The sequence below is a fragment of the Protobothrops mucrosquamatus genome, unplaced genomic scaffold, assembly GCF_001527695.2.
Source record: "Protobothrops mucrosquamatus isolate PMUCROS unplaced genomic scaffold, P.Mucros_1.0 scaffold_168, whole genome shotgun sequence".
NCBI classification, from domain to species: domain Eukaryota; kingdom Metazoa; phylum Chordata; class Lepidosauria; order Squamata; family Viperidae; genus Protobothrops; species Protobothrops mucrosquamatus.
This window is the reverse complement of record NW_015386244.1, coordinates 1305628-1327309: the sequence shown is the minus strand read 5'-3', so window position 1 is coordinate 1327309 and position 21682 is coordinate 1305628. Positions and strand designations below refer to the sequence as shown.

Genomic DNA, 21682 nt, shown 5'->3' with positions numbered 1-21682 from the left:
CCCCTCTCACACAAATGGAGCTGTGCTTGCTTGCACACGCCCACCTTCCACTCCCAGGGAACTATCCTCTGCCCCGTCAGACCGTCAAGCTAGAAAGGTTGGTAACTGTTGCTGTATGTCCTGTTCATATTTAAAAACTGAGGTAGAAACTTTTGCTGGCTATTTTGGAGCATGGAATTAATTAAACTGATATCTTCTTGTATGAGCCCTATCCTTGTACTTTTGGGAAAAGAGAAATCCGCATTTTCTCAATTTTCTCATTTACTGAGAAAATATATCATTCAATCATATGATAACATCAAAATTTTCAACTTACTGAAAAATGATCACACTTTCTAGTTTAATTTTATATATAAATCTTTCTACTTGTGTTTTCTTAAAAAAAACACTAGCAGAAAACAGATACTTTGGTTTTTCTTTAAAAAGTATCTCAATACATGACAAGTTTTTTAATGTAATATATCTTAAAACATGAGGGTTGTGTTGATAGCATAACAAGAATTCCACAAGTCTTTAAACATGCTTTAAAATGACATTCAGTAATGTATGTAAAATTTAATAAATAGGACACAATCATACACAAATACATTTTTCATAATAAATCAGTAAGCCTACTTAGACTGCCCAAGTATAAACATAACAGCAATTCACAACCTTTATCTTCTCAAAAGATTCATTTCTTGGTATCATCAAGAAGTAACAACTACCAACTGGCCATTAAACTGGAAACTCATTTTTTTTCTATTGCTGATATATTTTGCACTAACAATGGGATGTAATAAAATAAAAACCTAGAACTTTTTGTTGTTTTAAGGCAAGTACTGATACTACGTAAACTAGTTTTTAAATACAGTGAATAAATAGGAAGTTAGTAAAGCAAATTCAATTGTATCAACAAACCAAAGAAAGTTAGAACCCAAGAACAGAGTTTATGGAAATATATATTCATTGTTGCATTAGAGGCTAATATTTAAAGTTATAGTGCATGTGCACTAATTCTTTAGAGACCTTAATACAGGTTTAGTGCAAATCCCTTTAGACTGAACAAATTTAAACTCTATTAGGGAAAGATCCATTGAAGTTTTCTAAGGTTATGTGTACCTATTTCAGCTTCTTAAAAAACACATTATATACAAGAATCAAATGCATATTTATCTGCTTTAAGTATCTATCTACAAAGATAGATGAAAAATTTCTTTGAATTTTTACACCTTATTTGGTTGTACCATTCTAGACCAACTTATTAAAGTTAATGTTATAAAAGCTACAAAACATTTTTTTGCCATCAGTTTCTGCCATTTTAACATTTACAAGAAAAAGAAAAAAACAAATACAGTGTAGTGTACTGGAGAAAATCCATCCTTTGGGGGGGGAAAGTTAACTAGAGAACATTCAGTAATTTGACAATATAAACCACAAGAGGAAAAAATAAGAATACTTTCAGCAATAATTAGCATTTAGTATATTGTATTAAATTAAATTGGCAATTTACACTGGGTTTGATTTTAACATGAAATAAATATTACGTACAAAACAGTCTGACAAATGGGAGTGAATGGTAGGCAGCCAAAAGTGTGGATGAGCAGCCATGTTCCTACTGTAAATTACATAATGTTAAAACTATCTGAAATCAAGGACCACTTCCTAGATAGCTCTATTCTTCTTTCTTCCAGAAAGCATGAGTAAGGAACTGGCGATAGATGCATGCTTTTACAACACTGAAAATGCACACGTACAGGTATGCCAGAAACTTGCATGCTGCAAAATTCCACCAAGTTCACCAGTTGGTGACGTGTTTTATAAATTTGAGACAACCTACTCTGTCAACTCCTTGCGCAGGCTTTAAGGAGTCTAGTAGAAAAAGCAGTACTAGGAAAAGCTCTCAAGAAAAAGACCCTTAAAGGGTAATAGTTAACAACAGCAACAACAAAACAACCACCCTAGCAACAAACATACATTATGTATGTAGACTGGTAACAATCTTTCTTTGTTGCAACAGATTCATTCAGTCATGCACAATCAAATTTGGAAGTCGTGTGAGTTGCCCTGGAATCTTTTTGAAACAAAAATCTATTTTTTTTCCTTAAAGAAGTACAAAAACCAATCACCATATTGCTCCAACTTGCAGACATTTCCACTCATTCAATACTTAGCAGAGTAACAAAGCCTCATCATCGCTACTTTCATTTTTCAACATAACTTCTAAGCACGAGTCAGGTATCTGAGCAGTGTGTACTATTCCACAGCGCTCACAGGGGCCATCTCGATTAGAGGACTGTACTCCATTATGTGTTGCACTGTATGGCTGTCGAAGCCCTTGTCCTTGATCTGAAGTGAGATCAAGCAGAGGTTGTGAAGAATCATTCACATCAAAGTCTGATGCTACATCAGAAACTGGAATTAGCATTTCAACATCGTCATCTTCATCTCTTCCTTCACCTATTCCATTATCAAGCTGTCTCAACGGGCTTTGGTTCTGATTAACTGGACTTGATCTTCCTAAGGTGAAGCGTACCCAACGTAACCCTTGAGTCATTCGACTTAACGCACTAGAAAACTGATGGCGTCCTGGACTAGAACTCGGAGGTTCCATGCTTGCTGGTTCTCTTCCACTGTCTGTACTACTGCTAGTATTCTGTGTTGAGGAAGTTCCACAGAAAACAGTTGCTTCCACGGCTGTTGCAGGAGGGACTTTTTGAGGCAATGTAGCAGCAACACCACCAACTGCACCTGTTGTGTCTCTTCGTTCAGTTTCTGTATCAGTATCATCAGATTCCACTGAAAAGAGGCTTCGGTGTGAACTATTTCTTTCTGCTTCTCTGTTACTGTTCTGGCTGGTAAGATCATCTCCATCTGATGACACCAATGACATGGATGCAGAATGACGGGATCTTGCAAAATTAAAGATTCGGTTCCAAATATTACTTGAACGGCCAGCAATTGGAAATCTAATAGATGTAAATCCAAGCTGAGATCTCACTGCCAGTCTCAAATTTTCTAAGACCGAGGCCTGAAAAACAAACATAGTGCCATAAAGAAAAAGGTAAACATGAATGTAATATTGGTTTTAATTTATTTTTTCTGCAAGTCACTTTCCACTAACATGGAACTAATAACTGAATCTGAGCAAAAGAGAAAGGAGGCAGCCAAGAAGCCTGCTTTTACTAAAAATGCCATGAGTAAAAGTATTAAAGTCATGCTGAAGTTTGAACTTCTACTTCATCTAAGTATAGTCTTTCAAAAGAAAATATCCCCTACTCGTTAATAGGCAAACAATCTAGAGTGGACTTCATGCTGCATTAGTTTTAGTTTCATAAGCAGCTTGAAACCCAATCCAGATTGTTTCCTGAATCCTACATATCATCTACTTGAAAAAACAAAGCATATGTTTGAGTGAGGCGTGGACAAATAGAACTCTTAGAGCCCCACTGTGGACCACGAAAGATAATTTTAGACGAGGCCTCCAAGATGTCAAGTGGAATCTCAAGAGCCTTGAGATAGGCCCACCAGTATTCCAAGATACTGGGCAATCTTCAAAGTCAGAATACAGGCCCACTAAACATTGTGCCAGAAAGAGGCAAGAAGATACATGGACTTGTCCCAGCCTTATTATTTCAGTTCTTTAGTTCAACACACACACAGGTTTGGTAGTGGATTTAATTAATGGTGCAATTGTTATTATTTTCCATATTTAGACATTACTGACATGGTGTTCTGATAATATTTGAAGAACTACTTAGAAATTCCTGGCATGGAGTTTGGTGCAATACTTTGTCAACAATAACATGCGTCCAATTAAATCATTACAGTGATAATATAAATATTATGCATATGAAAATCTGTATAATTACACGATGACAAACAGTTCCTACTGACTTTATCTTTATTCACTTCACATACATTGAACTGTTTACACAAGTACCAAAATCAGAAAAGTGAAGAAAAATCACTGTGCTTTGGCTTTCTGAAAGACACAGATCTCTGAATTTCAAATTTTAACAATTAAGGACTTTGGCACAGAAAGATAGTTAAGCAGTAGCTGAGTTGAAATATAAAACTAGTGTGTGATAGATTTCTGCTTTTCATATTTTTTCCCCAAAGACTCCACAGAATTTATACTGAAACTAGTAATCAGAGAAAAGAAGTTATTTCAACATGCTTTCAGGACTATATGGAATATTTTTTGAAAACGGGAAGAATTTTCAATGGAAACTGAAACACAATAAGCAAGCACTCATGAAATACAAGTAATCAAAAAACAACTGTTAGTGTATAATGAGCAGAACCATTACTCATATATGTAGTGTATATAGGATAATCATTCACAAGGTAGCATCCAGGTGCAGTTTACGAATCTGAAATATTTTTCAGGTTTATTTCAGAAATATTTCAAGAACCCATGAAATGTAACTGTTTTTTCACATATTAAACTGAAGCAGCCTGAGTTTTATGACCAAAATTGTTTGACCAACTTTGTATCTCTGTAAAAATCCTAATCTTGTGGCAATTAGATTTAGCAAAAATATTCCCAAACTAATTATTTTGAAGAGAGGGGGAAAGACAGGATAAAAAAGATGCTGGGTTGGATCTAAAGGATCCAGTGTGTCAAAAATTATACATCTGGCAAATTATATATCTTATTCTCTTTAAGGGAGATGGGGTGTTCAGAAATGTGAAATGTAAATAAATATCATTTGAGTCTAGAGAATCCTGTTGTAGTAAGGAGCTGAACTAAATAAAATAGTGCTTGATTTTCCAGAGCAACCAATTTATAGTTACCATACAACAGGGGTCTTCAAACTTGGCCCTTTTATGACTTGTGGACTTCAACTCCCAGAATTCCTCAGCCAGCGTAGAGTTGAAGTTCACAAGTCATAAAAGGGCCAAGTTTGAAGATCCCTGCCATAGAAGTTCTTACCTGATTTGGTGAACAAACTGGGAAATCTTCGACAGGTGGAATTAGGCCTTGTGCAATCAGCTGTCCATAAGAAGGAGGTGCTTCTCTTCTCAATAATTCTGCCTCAACCCTTGACAGCTGTGTCTCAAATGACCTGTCACAAATAGAGACATGCTATATGGAGTCCAACTCACTTGTTTCAATATTCATATAACAGCAACAACATTTTATATTATACAGTACCTTTGTGCTACTCTTAGACTGCAACTGCCAAGAATAGAGACCTGTCCTCTTTTAATCTAAGACATATTTGCACACTGATGGTGCAAAAATAATTATGAGAGCAATAATAATTTTATCAAAGGAAGAACTGTTAAGCCTATCAACGTCAATGTCTTATTTTTTCATGTATTTCAAGCAGTCAAGTTTTTTTTTACTTTTTCTTTAACAAATAACATGTAGAATTCATCAGTGATAAAAGCTATTATATATATATACACACTACCGTTAGGCCTCGACTTACAACCACAATTGAGCCCAAAAATTTCTGTCTTAAAGTAAGACACCTTGAAGTGAGTTTTGCACCATTTAATGACCTTTCTTCCCACAGTTGTTAAGTGAATCAATGTAGTCCTTAAGTTAGTAACACGGTCGTTAAGTGAATCTGGCTTCCCCCATTGACTTCGTTTGTCAGGTCGCAAAAGGTCATCCATGATCTCAGGACACTGCAACCATCATAAATATGAACCAGTTGCCACGCATCCGAATTTTGATCACGTGACCACGTGGATGCTGCAACGGTCATAAGTGTGAAAAACGGTCATAAGCCACTTTTTCAGTGCCATTATCATTTTGAATGGTCACTAAATGAATGGTTGTTAAGTCAAGGACTACCTGTATAATATTTTCCGACAAAGAAAAAACAAACCCAGCAGTTTAAACTTTAAACAGGTTGCTTACCTTCGTTCAAACATTCTTAATGAATACAGTTTACAAGTACATCCCAATGCAATGACAAGAAGCAACCCACAGATAAGGCTTCCAATGACAGCAGCTGTAATTACTCTGGTGGGCACAATCACTGGACAGTTCTCTTCGTCACTACCATCCCCACAGTCATCTTGGGAATCACACACCCAGCTTTCAAACACGCAGCGATTGTTTTTGCAGTGAAAGTTCCCTGGCTGGCAAAAGAAGCAATTCTTTTCATCAGAACCATTGGGACAATGATTTTGGTAGTTGCAGCGATCAGAGCGTGGGTAACAGACACCATTTCGGGAGCACGGAAATTCTTCCTTCTGACACATGGTGCAGTTGGTTTCATCCCTTCCATTTGGGCAATGCCAGTAGCCATCGCAACGCTGCTGCTCGGTGTAACATCCCCAATTTCCACCACAGGGTATTTCCCACGGCAGACAAAAACCATCTACTTGATATGTAGCATTAAACCCTCTTGCAGCATTTACTTTGTCAGCACAAAAATGCACTCTGATTTGACCAGAAGTCGAAACAACTGTAAGAGGTGCATGAGAGTCAAAGGCAGTTAAAACACGCAAGAGCTTGTGTGCATTTTCTTCTAGTCCATCGTATATTTTGACATAATCCCCATAACCAGTACCATCAAGTTTAAAGTCAGTGAAACGCAAAATAACTTTGCGGTGATCTCCTGTATCTATCAGCCAAGTGCAATTGCTCCCTGGTGGATAAAAGTCTGGATAATTAGGAGAATTGAAAGTACCATAAAAATATTTTAGTAACTGCCCACAACTTGGCATGCCACAGTCTATTTCATCTCCTAAATCAAGACAGTCAAGGTTTCCATCACATCTTGAAGATTCTGGAATGCAAGTATAAACATTGAAACGTGAGAGACACTGGAACTGATTGTATGCACATGGTGGGAAGGGAGCAGCAGTTGGTGGACTAGCCTTGGGACATATTTCTTCATCAGAATTATCTCCACATTCATCCATGTCATTACACTTCCAAGATTCCGGAACACATTTCCCATTAGCACAGTGGAACTGGTTACAGTCACAACTCAATTCACTGGATTTCCCTGAAACCGATATATTTAAGAAACGTTTAATTATTTAACCACTTTCTACCATTACTACTTTCTAATTTTACATTAGCTCCATGTGTCTATAAGATAAACTGTAGAAAAGGGAACTGGAGTATAAAGACCTGGTTTTGTTTCTGCTTACTCACATTTCTGTGGATATCTGAGGTTTGGAAGGCCGTCCTAAAATAACTAGGTTCCCCTAAACTTTTGCATGCATGATGTAATAAAATCAAGAATAGAATCCTTTTCATGACTTTTGGCCAGATGGAGGGGTTGGAAACTAGCACCAACTGTCAGCTCTACAAGGTATATCCAATCAGGAAACTGACTCTATGTGAAGAGTAGAATTGTACTTTATTGAATGTAAACTTTATAGCACAGAATCTAGCAAGTATGAGCTAGATTGGGCCTTCTGTGTCTCAAATGCTCTACTCTTCCCCTCTACTGCTTACTGTATGCTTCAGCACTTCCTGCTTCCTAACAGTTTCTCCAAGGGGACTAAGGCTCCCTACACATTGAGAGGAGATCTCAGAATGAAAAATCACTTTTGTTTCTAAATACTTTATTCCTGTTCATATGTGAACAATCCTGTAACTTAATTTTGACATAATTAAGAGCGCTTTTGGTGTAATGGTTAAGGAATCGTTCTAAAAAACAGGAAACTGTAACTTCTAGTCCTGTCTTAGACAAAAAGCTACCTGGAAGACCTTGGGCCAGTCACTCTCTCTCAGCCCTAGAAAGGAGGCAATTGCAAACTATTTCTTAAACCTTGCCAATAAAATTGCAAGGACTAGTTGAGGCAGTCATCAAGAGTCAAAATTGACATAAAGGCACAAGAAATAAAATATCCATAATTAATAAAACTTTCACTAATTAATACAGGAATGATTGATCTGGAAATTGCATTAAGCAATTTGATAGTGCTGGCTACTGATATATAATGTAAGTTCAGTTACTTTATTTTTCAGAGAATATCTTCACAATATTGCCAAGATTAGGTACTCTTCCTGAGTTGTAGATCAACTATTAAAAATGCCTAACAATCCTCAAATGTTTTTAAAATAAAAGTAAAAAAATAATAATTACTTGTTAGCAGATTTTGTATTTTAAATACTAAAAAAAGTATAGATTTCTATCATAAAGGGGGTTTATATATAGACTAAAGCCAATGATAACGAAATTCATTGGGTTTGGACCTAGCCATTCATGTTAACTGAACCATTTTTGTTTGTAAATCACAATTTATGAATTTGTATGTTGTGTAATTTGATAAATGCCATTTAAACAAAATCATGGCCTAGTGACTTGTTTGACTCTAGTCATTACACTTTCCATATAAAACTATACTGAGCCCACATTCTACACAAATGGGTAACATATTGACTATGCCATTTTTAAATTTAAACATACCTGCAAAATAAGTCAATCTGAAGCCCTTTCGTGATATGATATCATCTGAATGAAATCTGATCCAAACGTGGTCTTGTGAAGAGATATATGGAGATGGAACAGAGGATCCACATACTCTGTAATTTTCCATGTTTTTGTAGGTCCCTATTGTTAAGGAATCTGAACTGCATCGCCGTGATCCTTGAACATCAAAATCCTGAAAACTATGAAAAAAAAAGAATCTTCTTTTGTTAAGAATTACCATCACTATTTAAAAGGCAATTTCATACTCATTTCTGATAAACCTTTGACATGACAGTGTTTAACAAGGCTTAAAGAAATATTTATAACATTATCACAAGATTATGTATTTATTTTATTAAGCAACTTTAAATAGCTGCCCACTCACATATAGGTGACTTTGGGTGGCTTACAAAATTTAATTATTTACATATATTCTATAAAATAATTAATACATTTACCTTATTAAACCTTTTGCCAATTTTTTGAAGGGAAAGGAAAACCTTGGAAAGCCCTACCTGTTTTTAAACTAAACAACTGCATGCTATAATAACTAAAAACTATCTGCATCTATCAGTTTTTTCTATCATTATAAAAATATAGTTATTCCACTTCTCTGGCTTAATTGAAAACAGAGTTTATGAGGGAAATTAACTTGTCAAAAAAGCAAGATGTCAGGCAATATATTCCTTTCTCTGTTTTATCCATCCTAAGCAAGCAATCTGTATCTATGTCAGAGCTGGATAGACTATTATTAAGAACCATAGCAAATTTTATATTCCTTCTTGTGCACAAGACAGATAAATTGGAAACATTTTTCAATTTTGTTTCACTTTGTAAGTTTTGAAAACTTGTCACATCTCTCCTCAGCAAGTTAAAAATTTATACAATGGTCCAATAAATAAGCACACGCAAGAATGGAAAATATATTCAGTATAATTACAATATTTTTTTTTGCCTATTGAATGTAGTTTGTTCAAATAGACTCCTAGCCACAAAGAAACTGCTTTCAAAACAAAATTGTGATGGGACATGGAGAAAAAGCAAAAGAAGTACATGATGACCAGCTTTGCTTGACCTTTTACAAATATTTACCTTGTAAATTTTACTTCTTGGCTTATTAAACTCTGCTACAGAACCCAATATGTGAAATTATGGGAAATGTTATTGGGCTTCATTTTTACTTTAGGATTCCACATTCTGTCTTAACAATGGAATGATTTCTATCTAAAAGTCTAGCATAAGGATGCTTTTTTAAAATAATCAAGCGATACTGATAAAATCTGAAGATAAATGCAATTAATCAAAGTATTTGTAAAGCTCTTAATTTTCAGTAGAGAAGCACCTAACCAAGAAGTTTAATTTATACTTTTCACATTATATCCCTAAAATATATATGAGTTACCTTATTGTAATAATTTCTCCTGGATTTGCCTGGATATACCAGCTACAATTCAATCTAGCAGGATATTCAAGAGGCCAGCCTGGGCTTGTAATTATCCCACTTGGGCCTTTAATTTGTTCTGGAATATCTCCACAACCTGAAAAAATATGTAGAGTTGATGTTACTAGTCATAGAGCATTCTGTTACTTAAGTTTAAGTGAAAGAACATTTGGAGCTGAACCCAATAATGGTCCTTCTATCTAGTACACCATCTTGCCACCTGAAGCCAAACACATATTTCCAGATCTGTCATACAGAACTGGAGGTTACCAAAAATAACATTTCTGTCCCCTGGTGGTCACTTTCCACTATTATCACAACTGAATAAAACTCATAAATATTTAGATGGTCATTTTTGATTTTCACAGAAATGAAGCTAAATTTTTTTTTACAAAAAATCATTAAAATTCAGATGAAATGTCAGCATATTATAATAATTTTAAAAGGAACATATATGTAATTATTTAAACAAAACATAAAGATGAAAAATGAAAAAGAGAAAGCAAAATAACAATTATTATATTATACATTGGAGTATATTCTTGCACATATATAAATTCATATAAATGTTTTAGTTAATTTCAGTAAAGAAGTAGCTTTTATTATAATAATCCATATAATCTACATAGGTAAAGAAGTTGTTTGTAAGTCACAAATAGTATCAGATTTTCAATCCAGTATGTAAACTAATCGTAGGACATTAAAACATGTTTTAATTTAATATTATTTTCATTGTATCTCTAACAACATGAACTATTCATAGTTTTTCCATAGTGTAATAGAATCTGAGTAACTCTGAAATTTTATTATTTTTGTTGCTAAACAGGCTGAACACTAAGATATACAGCATTGTTTTGACAAAAATGGGATCTCCAATTCCATGTTCCATTCAGTTCTTAAAAATTTTGCATCAAATTGCTTAATCAATAACAAGTACTTATAATGACTAATTGCAGATTTTTAAATATCTTATAATTACATCTACTAATTTAGGTATCATTTAAATGACTGATTCTAATAATTTAAGTGTCTCTAAAGCTAAAAATGCCACTTGTCCAGATCTATATGTCAAGAGATATTGTTAGAAGGCAGCAACAGTTAAATGATATTTATCTTTTAAATGTCAGTACAATGTATAGCCTTTGCAAATATTTTCCAAAACTTTATACAAACTCACATAAACAAGTGCTCAGAAATGAGATAAAAATAGTGAAATACATTTAATATTTCATTTATTTATTCTAAAGAGAACAAGAAAAGAAATACAAGACCTATATGATAAAAGAATAAAAAGAAAAAGAAAATGGAGTGAAAATTAATCTTGTTAACAAAATAAATATAAATGCAGCATCTCCCTATTACGTATGAACAACGTAAGATCCAACACCGTATTATGGAAAATACAGTATGCACAAATGTAATATGATAAAGATAACAGGCTATAGGTAAATCTCTAGAAAAATGTTTTCTTATAAATAGGCACATGGTATAAAGTAAAGAAGTTTATGCTCATCAAATATGATAATTACAGGGATTTCTTTAAAAATGCAAACCTTACAAAATTTAGAATTCAGATTTTCCAAAAATATATAGCAATGATTTGAGTTTATATATTTTTTGTTTAACTACCCAATAGGTGGTGCTCTTATGCCACCATTTTGGGGGAACTTCTATATTTATTTACATATATTTAATCTTTTTGGGAATTCATGATATGAGCTAGAACAGATGATTTCATCTTCATATAAAGGTCAACAAACGTCAAGACAAATCACTTCCCTTCCAAAGAATTTTGAAATTGTAATTTAAAAACTGCAGCTATATCATTAATATTAGTTGTTTTAAAAATGCAATTTGTTCAAAAACAGAAGTTTCTCAAACATCATTCTCCCAACAGACCCTTAGTAATAGAAACACTGAAAAAAACTCAAAATTATTTATTTTGTTCTTATCTTTTAAATGGTAAGTTATCCCTCGTTTTGTAAAACCCCTAAGTCTAATTCAAGCTACTTGCTTATGAAACCCAATATGGCCAGAATATTAGATGCTTTAGATAAAACTTTTGGTAGGAAGATCCTTCAGCCTGTTGAGGGCAACAGATGGTTGAACTCGTCTAGACTCAGAAGCTAAATGAACTTGTTAGGCTTCGGATGGGCTTCCTATAGGAAATACCAAACGTAGGCTTGAGAAAACACCCTGAGAGAAGCTAATGGCAGATTGCAAGTCCATGACATCACTAAGACCCTAAAGCAATAGACCAGTGATGGCGAACCTTTTAGAGACCGAGTGCCCAGACTGCAACCCAAAACCCACTTATGTATCGTCGGGTGCCAGGTGGGCGTGGCCCATTGGATGGGCATGGCCCATTGGGTAGGCATGGCTGCAGTAGTAACAGCAGACTGGGTGGGACTAAAAAGTTCAATCAATCAATTCCAACTTTGCGAGATCTTTTTTTTTCCCGCGAGAAGTTGAAATTGATTGATTGAACCTTTTTTTTTTGCGGAGGCCTAAAGCGAAAAGGTTTTATAAAACCCAGCTGAAGGCCTAGGACTGGGGCGACGGCGTGCGTGCCCACAGAGAGAGCTCTGCGTGCCACCTGTGGCACGCGTGCCATAGGTTCGCCACCACGGCAATAGACCCTTAAAGCCATCACTATGTTTTTTCTGGGATCCAAGTCCATCTGGGGTAGCAATGATCAGACATCTGAGCCTCCAGATGCTATTTGAACTTACCCAGGAATTTTGCCACTAAAATCTCCCTGTCTGCCTTTAAGAGTAGGCATTGACTAATGCCACTGAGATAGAAAAGAGGATGCTGACTCACTTCTGCCCATCTCCTTAGTGCAGGGGTTCCCAACCAGGGGTGCGAGATAATATTCCAGGGGGGGGTGCAAAGACTTGGGTTTAGAAATTTCAAAATTATAGTGTATATGCATAATTCACTGCCGTTATTTCGAACTTTTGTAAGGGGTGCGAGAATATATCAGAAGCTTTCTAGGGGTGCGGGATCTAGAAAAGGTTGGGAACCGCTGCCTTAGTGGGACAAACTGCTCTCTACAACAAGTGCAATATTATTGGGCACTGCATAAACTAATTTCTCATGAGATGGGTGGCTATATAAATTTGATAAAGAAAATATGGGACTGAGGATCTTGGGATGGAGTTTTAGGAACACAGGAGCAAAACAAGGCAGGAAGAATTCTAAGTACAAATAGATTCAGTGCTAGAATGTAGTCTGATAGGATTCTTATTCTATACAGACAAATCAGATAGGACCCCTGCAAATTTGCTCGAAACTCCCTAGGGGGGTTATAACTCATAACCCCAAAATTACAATACAGGATTTGAAAGCAATAAAGCTAATGGAGTGGACAATTGATTATAGTACTATCAAACACTGTGATTCATTTGCAGTTCTTTACTATATACTGTTTTGCTCGCCTCATGCTTTTGTTAGAAAGAAAAAGACCAAGGAAAAATATATTCCCCACTTTTCTACTATTAATGGTTGTTCTTTATTCATTTTGAATAATATTCACAAAACACTTATAGGATCGTCTTTCTATCTTTATTAAAATTAAAGCCCAAAATATTTAAATACTTTGGGTATACAGTGATTCCAGTATTCCCAATTCCTGATTTCTATGGAATTTTCAGATTGTTAATGCCTTCAGCGTATGTTCACTCAATTTTTTATAGCTTGTGAAGTAAGTCAGCATTATTATCTCCATATTATATATGGGAAGGGGTTGGTGGCACAATGCTTATGCCAGAGGCTAGTATCAGCTATAATAATTAAAATGTAAGATTACCAGGAAAAAATGAAAGAGCCCCACTAAATTAGGATGGATACTATTAAATTCTGTAGAATCATGATGATTTCCAGTCATACAATATTCCTGGCAATTTGAACATAGTTCAGTGAATGCACACCGGATACATTGAATTAATAAAGTATATATTTGTTTTAAAGTAGAAATGTACATTTGGTTTGGAAGAACTTTAATTCCAGAACTTAAAAGAACTATTAACCTATTCTCCAGTCAACCTATTCTCAAAGTACCTGAAGGTAGGACAAGAAGCAATAGGTGGAAACTAATCAAGGAGAGAAGCAACCTAGTACTAAGGAGAAATTTCCTGACAGTGAGAACAGTGGAACATTTTGCCTTCAAAAGCTCTGGGTACTCCATTACTGGAAGCCATTTGTCTGAAATGGTATAGGATTTCCTACTTGAGCAGGGGGTTGGACTAGAAGACCTCTAAGGTCCCATCCAACTCTAATGTTCTATGTTCATATAAGTCAGTGTTTTTCAACCTTGGCAAATTTTAGACATATGGACTTCAACTCCCAGAATTCTTATGACTTTTAAAAACATATCTAAATGGGCACTCAGTCTCTAAAAGGTTCACCATCACTGGTATAGGGCTTCCTGCCTGAGCAGGGGGTTGGACTAGAAGACCTCCAAGATCCCCTTCAACTTTGTCATACTGTTTTGAAGAGATTTGGCTGAATGAATAAACAAATTTGGGTCAGCTGTAGATTTTGAGAGTGATTTTGAAGCAAAAAAAGCTACACTTTTATGTGTTTAAAAGGTGATATATTTTTTCCTATGTTTGCTCACTATCTAAAAAAAGTCAAAGTACAGAAGAAGTAGCTCCATAATAATAATAAAGTATAATAAAGTATTATTATTATTATTATTATTATTATTATTATTATTATTATTATTATTATTATTATTATTATTATTACTATTATACACAAAATTTAAATATAGAAAGTTTGGACAAATCATTCGTCAGCCCTTTTCCAGCACTCTCCACTCTGTTTCCTCTTGAAGGGTTTATGTTATGATACATCTTCCTGCTGATGTCCAGGGAGCATGTCCTTGCACAATTGTTTTTGCTTCATCCTCAATATTTATGCTTTCTTTTAAAGACAATTGGATTGCCACTTGGTTTTTTATTTCATATATATAATAGCATTTGTTTTTGTACTTTCAAGTCAGTTTTTCATGGCTATGTTCTTGCAAGTTTCCTTGGCAAGGTCTTTCAGAAATAAGTTTGCCAATGTCTACTTCCTAGAGTTGACAGCTTGTAACTGGACCAAGGCCACCTAGCAGGCTTTGTTCCAAAGGAAGCATTAGAACTCATGTCTACTGTTTCTAGCCTGGCACCTTATCCACTACACCAAATCCACTGACTCTCTTAGAATTTAGGTGAAATTGATTCACTATGCAAGATTAGTCTTAATTCAGATTCTATTCATAGCAACCAGACTATGCTTGTATCATTAATATAAAGCTGAAGCTGCAGATGTCCATGCTATTTATCTATCAGGTAGACAAGCAAGAAAGGTTAAAAAAAATGTCATTTCAGAAATTTTTTGAAAACGTGTTCTGATTGGTTTTAAAGCAAATTTTTCAATGATTGTTTTCACTCTGTTTATACTGTTTGTGTTGTGTAGAGGTCCTTCTTGCTTGTCTACATTTTGAGACAACTAAAATAACAAGTGTACAGAAGATGGCCTTTTCTGTAGTCATAGCCTAGCTGTGCAACAGTTTCCCACTTGAAGTCCATTAAAGCCAATCATTATAGGTTTTCAAAAAATCTTTGAATACCCTTCTATTTTTTTCTTTTCTTTTGCTGTGTTTTATTTGGCAAAGGAAATTTCCTTCAATTATTTAATTATGAATAGGAATGTTTATTACTGCTCTTTTAACATACTTTATTAATTTTGCTCTTTAGGATGCAAGAAGCCTGGATGGCTTTAATAATAATAATAATAATAATAATAATAATAATAATAGTAGTAGTAGTAGTAGTAGTAGTAGTAATAAAGTTGGAAGGGACCTTAGAGGTCATCTAGTCCAACCCCCTGCTCAGGAAGGAAACCCTATACCATTTCCGACAAATGGCTGTCCAGTCTCTTCTTAAAAACTTCCAGTGTTGGAGCATTCACCGCTTCTGGAGGCAGGTTGTTCCACTGGTTAATTGTTCTAACTGTCAGGAAGTTTCTCTAACTGTCAGGAAGTTTACTATTTTAAGTACACACATACATGCACAGAACAATACAACCAAGCATCAGGAATTCTTTGTATTTTTTTCCTTTTGGGCTACAAAGAAGTAGACAAACCTTAAGGACCTCACCCTATTATTCTGTAGAGTAGATAGTAGTGCAGTCAAATGAACAGCATACTCATATGTTGCATCCTGTTTTAAGATGTGTAATACACACTTTAAAAAGACTCAAAACATTTAATTGTACAAAACTTTGATATAAGAAATCAAATTAGCTAACTTTTCTTTTTAATGTTTCTATGGAAATATAATTAAACAGAGAAGAATAATCTGTTTGTGACCATGGTAGTGGTATCAAATTTATCTTATGAAAAAAAATTTCCATGTTCCAGTTGCTTCACTCCTTATTACATGCTGCAAAAGGCAGTAATAATTTTTATAGCCAAATATCTCTTCATAAGATACCAGGTGGCTTTCAATATTTACTATTTAAGTCATGCATGAAATTTAAACATTACAAAAAAGAGAGACTTACCAGTTGAGCTTCCTGAAATATGCACATTTTCAGAACGTTCTGCAAGAGCACTGTTTCCTAAAATTAAACATAATGAATAAACTAATTTTCAAGATAAAATTTGTATAAAAAAAATTCAGATACAGTATTGCAGAAAAGAACAAAAAAGTGAACTACTTTAATATTCTAATTTAATACTACGTTAACATTTAATTTTCAAATACTGCAAATCCTAGGTCTCTTGTGCTGTATTTTTAAAAGAAAAAGAAATGATGGGTGGGAATAAAATGATGATATAATTAAAGAACCAAAGGGATCTGTGTTATACAATGTATAGGTTATACAAAGAACCAAGTTAGCTTGCAACAGACAAGGGATTTGAGCTATTTGGTTTAGTTTAGTCTTCCAGTGCTCTTTCGCTCTTTTTATACTTCCCTTCCTGCTTTTAAGGGAAGAATATAATGAGACACGTAAAGATAATACAATGAAAAACCTCAATGGCTGAAGTTTTTTCAGATTTTTTTCTTCTAGGGCGCCAGTATATGAACCCAGACCAAGCAGATACTAATTGCTTTTGAAATAAGCTAGCATCTGCCAAGTTAAAAAAAAAAAGGTTGCCAGGTGCTTTAACAGCATCATCTGTATGATATTGAGGTACACACTGCATCTCAGTTCCATTTTTAGATGGGCAGCTACACATATCACACTGCGATGGCTGACAACAAGCGGAGTGGTTTGTTTCAGTGACCAAAAACATAAATCATGTCACCATTGATAATCAGGCAGCATATAAGTTTAATGAGTAAGTAAATAATATTTATTACATAAAAACAGTAAGAATATGAATTCCCGTCCAAACAGAATTTAAAGTAGTATTTTCTATTGCCTAAGGCGCTGTGTTCCCATGGCCATGGATTCTAAATATTTTCCCCCTATGTCTATGGCGATTCTTCTGGGTCATAATTGTCTGAAAGGTACTCTTCCCCCCCACCCTAAAAAAGGCTACTAGACTTTCTTGGGGTTTTTTTCTTTGAAAATGTTTCACTTCTTATCCAAGAAGCTTCTTTAGTTTTTCAGGAAGAATTTCAAGAAGCTTTTTGGATAAGAGCAAAATGTTTTCAAAGGAAAAAAAAGAAAGTCCAGTTGCCTTAAAAAAACAACAACTATTTTTGGGTCGCCCCCCCCCTTGTTAATGTTCTTTTATTATTACATACATGAATGTGAGGGGATGTTCTTGTGAACATGATTTTTGTCCAGCAAGACAGCAGCTAACCTAGGAATAATATATTTATTACAGTTAAGGAGAAAACATTTGCTTCAACCTTTTTATCCTATGCCAGAAAAGAACCTCACGGCACACTCCAAATATTTATGGATTTCTGTATTCTGTCTGAAACTGCAGAACTGAAATCTCTGGCAAACTGGACTTCAACATTGGTCCTTCTTCCCAACATTACTGCACAGTACAATATGTAAATCTTAAAAAAATTCAAAATCTAAAAAAAAGGAGGCATAAAGAAAGCACTTAGTGCTTAGTAAAACAGATGAAATCTAATACCCCTCTAAACCTCTTGAGAACTTTTGGTCCTCTAAACCCCCCACCAACTGCTTGAGAGACTTACAACCTTCCCAGAGCAGAATTATTTTGGGGGAAGAAGGAAAGGGCACAAGATGAATGATGAAAAAACTGAGTTGAATTAAACCTGTCCTCATTTCATGACTACATGGTGAGAGATTTTGAGCAGATATAGTGGTTCCTCACTCAAGGTACTATGCTGGGAAAATCAGATATAGGAGGAAAAAACATGATAATTTAGCTAAAAAGAATCTGAGGTGTTTTAGTTAAACAAATGTAATTCTCAGTTAACTTTCAACAATTTTCATGACCAAATCTAACAGCAAAAACATTATGTTAGCTGCTCATAAATAAATCATGACAAACCGTAACAAAATAGCAGCTTTTTAGATAAGTGATATAAAGGAAAAAACTTTGAGCTAGCAATGAGTAATAATATTTGGAAGGATAATGTAGAATTGACGCAACTACTCAAAATGATCACTAACATCAGAAGAGATGCTAGAAGGAAAATAAATAATCCTCACTGAGTCCATTAGAGAATGCTATATTATCTTTGGCTTACATAAACAAGGTCTCATAAACAGGATGTACTGCACAATATTGTACTGAAAGTTATTTAATATAACTGAACAGAAGCTTTAAAAATACTGTAAAAGTATTATAAAAGAAATACAACTCATTCACCATTGGTTGACTCTAAACCTGCAGAAAACTAGCTATCTTTCTTAGCATGATCTCCTTCACTCAGTAAACACTTACTTAAAATTGAACATTTTATATTGTAATACCTTTTTTTAAAGTTGTCAACAATTGCTCAATACAATTCACAAGCTACATTAAGTATTATGCTGAGAAATGTATAATGTAGGCAACTTCAATTTAAATGTAATGAAATGTAACTTCATGTGTTTATTAGCATAACTGATACAATGTTGTTTGTTGCAATGAGTTTTATTTGAAAAAGAAAGACTGCTACTTCAGAAATATTTAGCTACATAACCGAATCCCATACCTAGATGGAAAAGATTGTACAGTGTTATGACTACTTTCCTAAAATATACTTCTTTTCCATAAAACACTTCCATTTTCCATAAATTCCAGTAACATAAAGCTGATGGAGGGGTGGATTGGGGAGAAAAGCTTCTTTTTTATATTTTGCCAATGAATTCTAGCTGCTGTGCAATTAGTTTGTGTCTGTGTGTGAGGGTGTGTGCGCATGCATGCATGGCTTTTAGTCAGTGTTGACTCTTGAGGCTACTTGAACAAGACCCTAGCAAAGTTTCTTGGCAAGGTTTTTTCAGAAGTGGTTTGCCACTGTTTCCTTCCTAAGACACAGAGAGAGAGATGGTGAGTGAACTTACAAAAAATGTATATTATATGATTGCTTTCTTAAAATATGCTTTTCCCCCTAAAAGATTTCATTCCTATAAATATACAATAAAGCTTACAGGCACAGTGGATTAGGGGAAAAATTAATGATTTAGGTAGTCAGGATAGGACTTGGGGTTTGTACTGCAGCACAATCTGAAAAATCTACATATTAAAAGAAGGGGAAAGAAATAGAAACAATAATTCAAATTGCCTTAAAATCTGTTTAAGCACTGATCCATTTTCCTTTTATGAACAATCTTAACATTTTGGAACAATGTAGTTGTTTTTTGACTGCTAAGTAATAAAAATCATATAAGCTTCCCATTATAACAATAGAAATGAAGACAAACCTTTTATTGTATTTTGTGAAATCAAAGGTTTCTGCTAAACTTAACAGCAGGCACAGGCAATTCTATATTGGGGGCAGACAATATTGCAAGCTAGGACAGGTTCTGTAAGCAGGTTTCTTTATCATTTTCTTTTCTTTTTAGAGAGTGAGGCAATTCTGTCTCTCTCTTGGTTAATTTACCTATATTACCTATTTTATATTTTATTGTTGTGAGCTGCCCAGAGTCATGAAAGTTAGATAAATACAAATTTGATAAATAGGTTATTATTTGTAATAAACCTATTTTAGCATTTACTTTTGCCTTATGACCTGCAGTCACAACAGCCCAAAAAGCATTTCTGGCAATTGTAAAACATCACTGCCATTTTCTTCACATGATCACATGTCATGTGCTTGGCAACCTGTTTGTATTTTCAATCAATTGCCAAGTGCCCCGCAATCATGTGGTCACCATTTGCAACTTTCTCTGCTGGCTTCTCCAGAAAGTCAATGGGAAAATGGCAGGGAAGATTGCAAGGCAGGGAAAATCTTCCCATACACTGGAGGAATAGACTTCAAATTTGGTGAAAATGCTAGCAAATGCCATCATTCTGAGCCTCACTGGCCTTCATGAATGCTTTAGTAGAGGGTGTCATGGTTCCGATAGATGAAACCCATTAAAGAACTTTAAGGCAAGAATTCTTCCTTAGAGAACTTTTTATTCAGGAAACAAAGTATCAGCACTACATAGTTGAACCCAAAACTAGATTCCCTTCCCCCAGATACAAAGTAACAAGTTGCAAGTTCCACCTCCACGAAGCAGTCATAAATCACATTCTCCAATTAGCTGGAGCACGGGCTCTCTCCCCAGCTCCTCAGCCCGCCAAAATGTTATCGGTTTGTGTCCTTGAGTTCCCATGGAGCTGCATTGTTATTATGGCTAGCTGAGCTCAAGCATTCACCCCATCCTCCCTTCAACACTTAATTTCTAAACAGAAGAAAAAGCATATTAAAAGCAAAGTAAAATTGGCTGCAATTTTCATCAGTTGTCAGACCAGGAACATCCAATGTTACAGTGTTGACATCGGAGTCCCCAACCTGTGGGCCGTGGCCTCTTGGCCACCGGGCCACGTGAAAGGATGGCCAGTGCATGCGCGTGTGCATGTACCCACCCCCCCTCTCATGCTACTGCTGCCCGAATTTCCTGTCAGTCCTACCTCTGCCCTGCCCCCAAACATCACAACAGCAGTTGGCACTAGCACTGCCCCGCCCCAAAGTGTCCTGCCAGCACTAGCGCCACCCCGAGCATCCCGCTGGTGCTAGCACCATCCCATTTGCAGCACTCGCACTGCCATTTGCATGTGCACATGTGCTCGCGTGTGGTTTGCACGTGCATGTGCGCTCGTGTGTGGCCCATTTGTGTGTGCATGCGCATGGGTAATGGTGCCTGCCTCCCTTTCCCTGCCGCCAAACCAAAAAGGTTGGTGACCTCTGCTTTAGCAAATGCTATTGTTTCTGCCTCTTCAGAGGGGAAAACGCTAGTGAACAACAGTGTACGGAGACTTTCAGTGGTATTGGCTAGTGTTTTTCACCAGATTTGTGATCTACTTCTCCTGTGCACTGAGGAATTAAAGAAATCCCTCAGCTTACTGGAAGAACAGATCTCAAATTGGCAAAGCACTAGCGGATGACATTGTTCTCACAATCATTATCCTGGTGGGGCTTCAGAGGTCCTGGGGAGGAAGTCTGGGCCCTCTCCTTGCCGCACCATACCCAGGAGTCCCATGGCCTCTTCTCAGTACTCTGTTGATTCATGTGGTCGCTTAATGACTGCAACTGGGTAAGCTGGGATTGTGGATGTTTCACAAAGTGAATAAGTGGCATCTTGCTTAATAATTGTTTTGCTCAACAACTGAGATTTTAGGCCCAATTGTGGTTGTAAGTGGAGGACTACCTGTTGAATTTGTGCTTCTATATGAAAATACCAGCAAACATAACCACCAGTATTCCATTATAATGATCTAAGAAAGTTCTGGATTCTTATTTGAATCCAG

The 21682-nt window shown here is 35.5% G+C and overlaps 1 protein-coding gene across 1 annotated transcript; it reads right to left on the bottom strand.

Moving 5' to 3' along the window:
* Nucleotides 1-521: 521 nt before the first annotated feature.
* Nucleotides 522-21512, bottom strand: LRP12 (LDL receptor related protein 12). Its single transcript, XM_015821835.1, has 7 exons — nucleotides 21332-21512; nucleotides 16372-16452; nucleotides 9778-9913; nucleotides 8373-8575; nucleotides 5858-6956; nucleotides 4919-5051; nucleotides 522-3010 (listed from the first exon to the last, which is right to left on the bottom strand). Exons 1-7 carry the CDS (start codon nucleotides 21510-21512, stop codon nucleotides 2150-2152), a joined length of 2694 nt encoding a protein of 897 aa, XP_015677321.1. The 3' UTR covers nucleotides 522-2149.
* Nucleotides 21513-21682: the final 170 nt, after the last annotated feature.

Coding starts and splice junctions, on each gene's coding strand:
- LRP12 (XM_015821835.1), bottom strand. CDS start 21,512: ATGCCACTTATTCACTTTGTGAAACATCCACAATCCCAGCTTACCCAG. Junction 9,914..16,371: donor TATTTCAGGAAGCTCAACTG/GTAAGTCTCTCT, acceptor ATATTTTTTCAG/GTTGTGGAGATATTCCAGAA. Junction 3,011..4,918: donor CAGTTTGTTCACCAAATCAG/GTAAGAACTTCT, acceptor TTTGTTTTTCAG/GCCTCGGTCTTAGAAAATTT.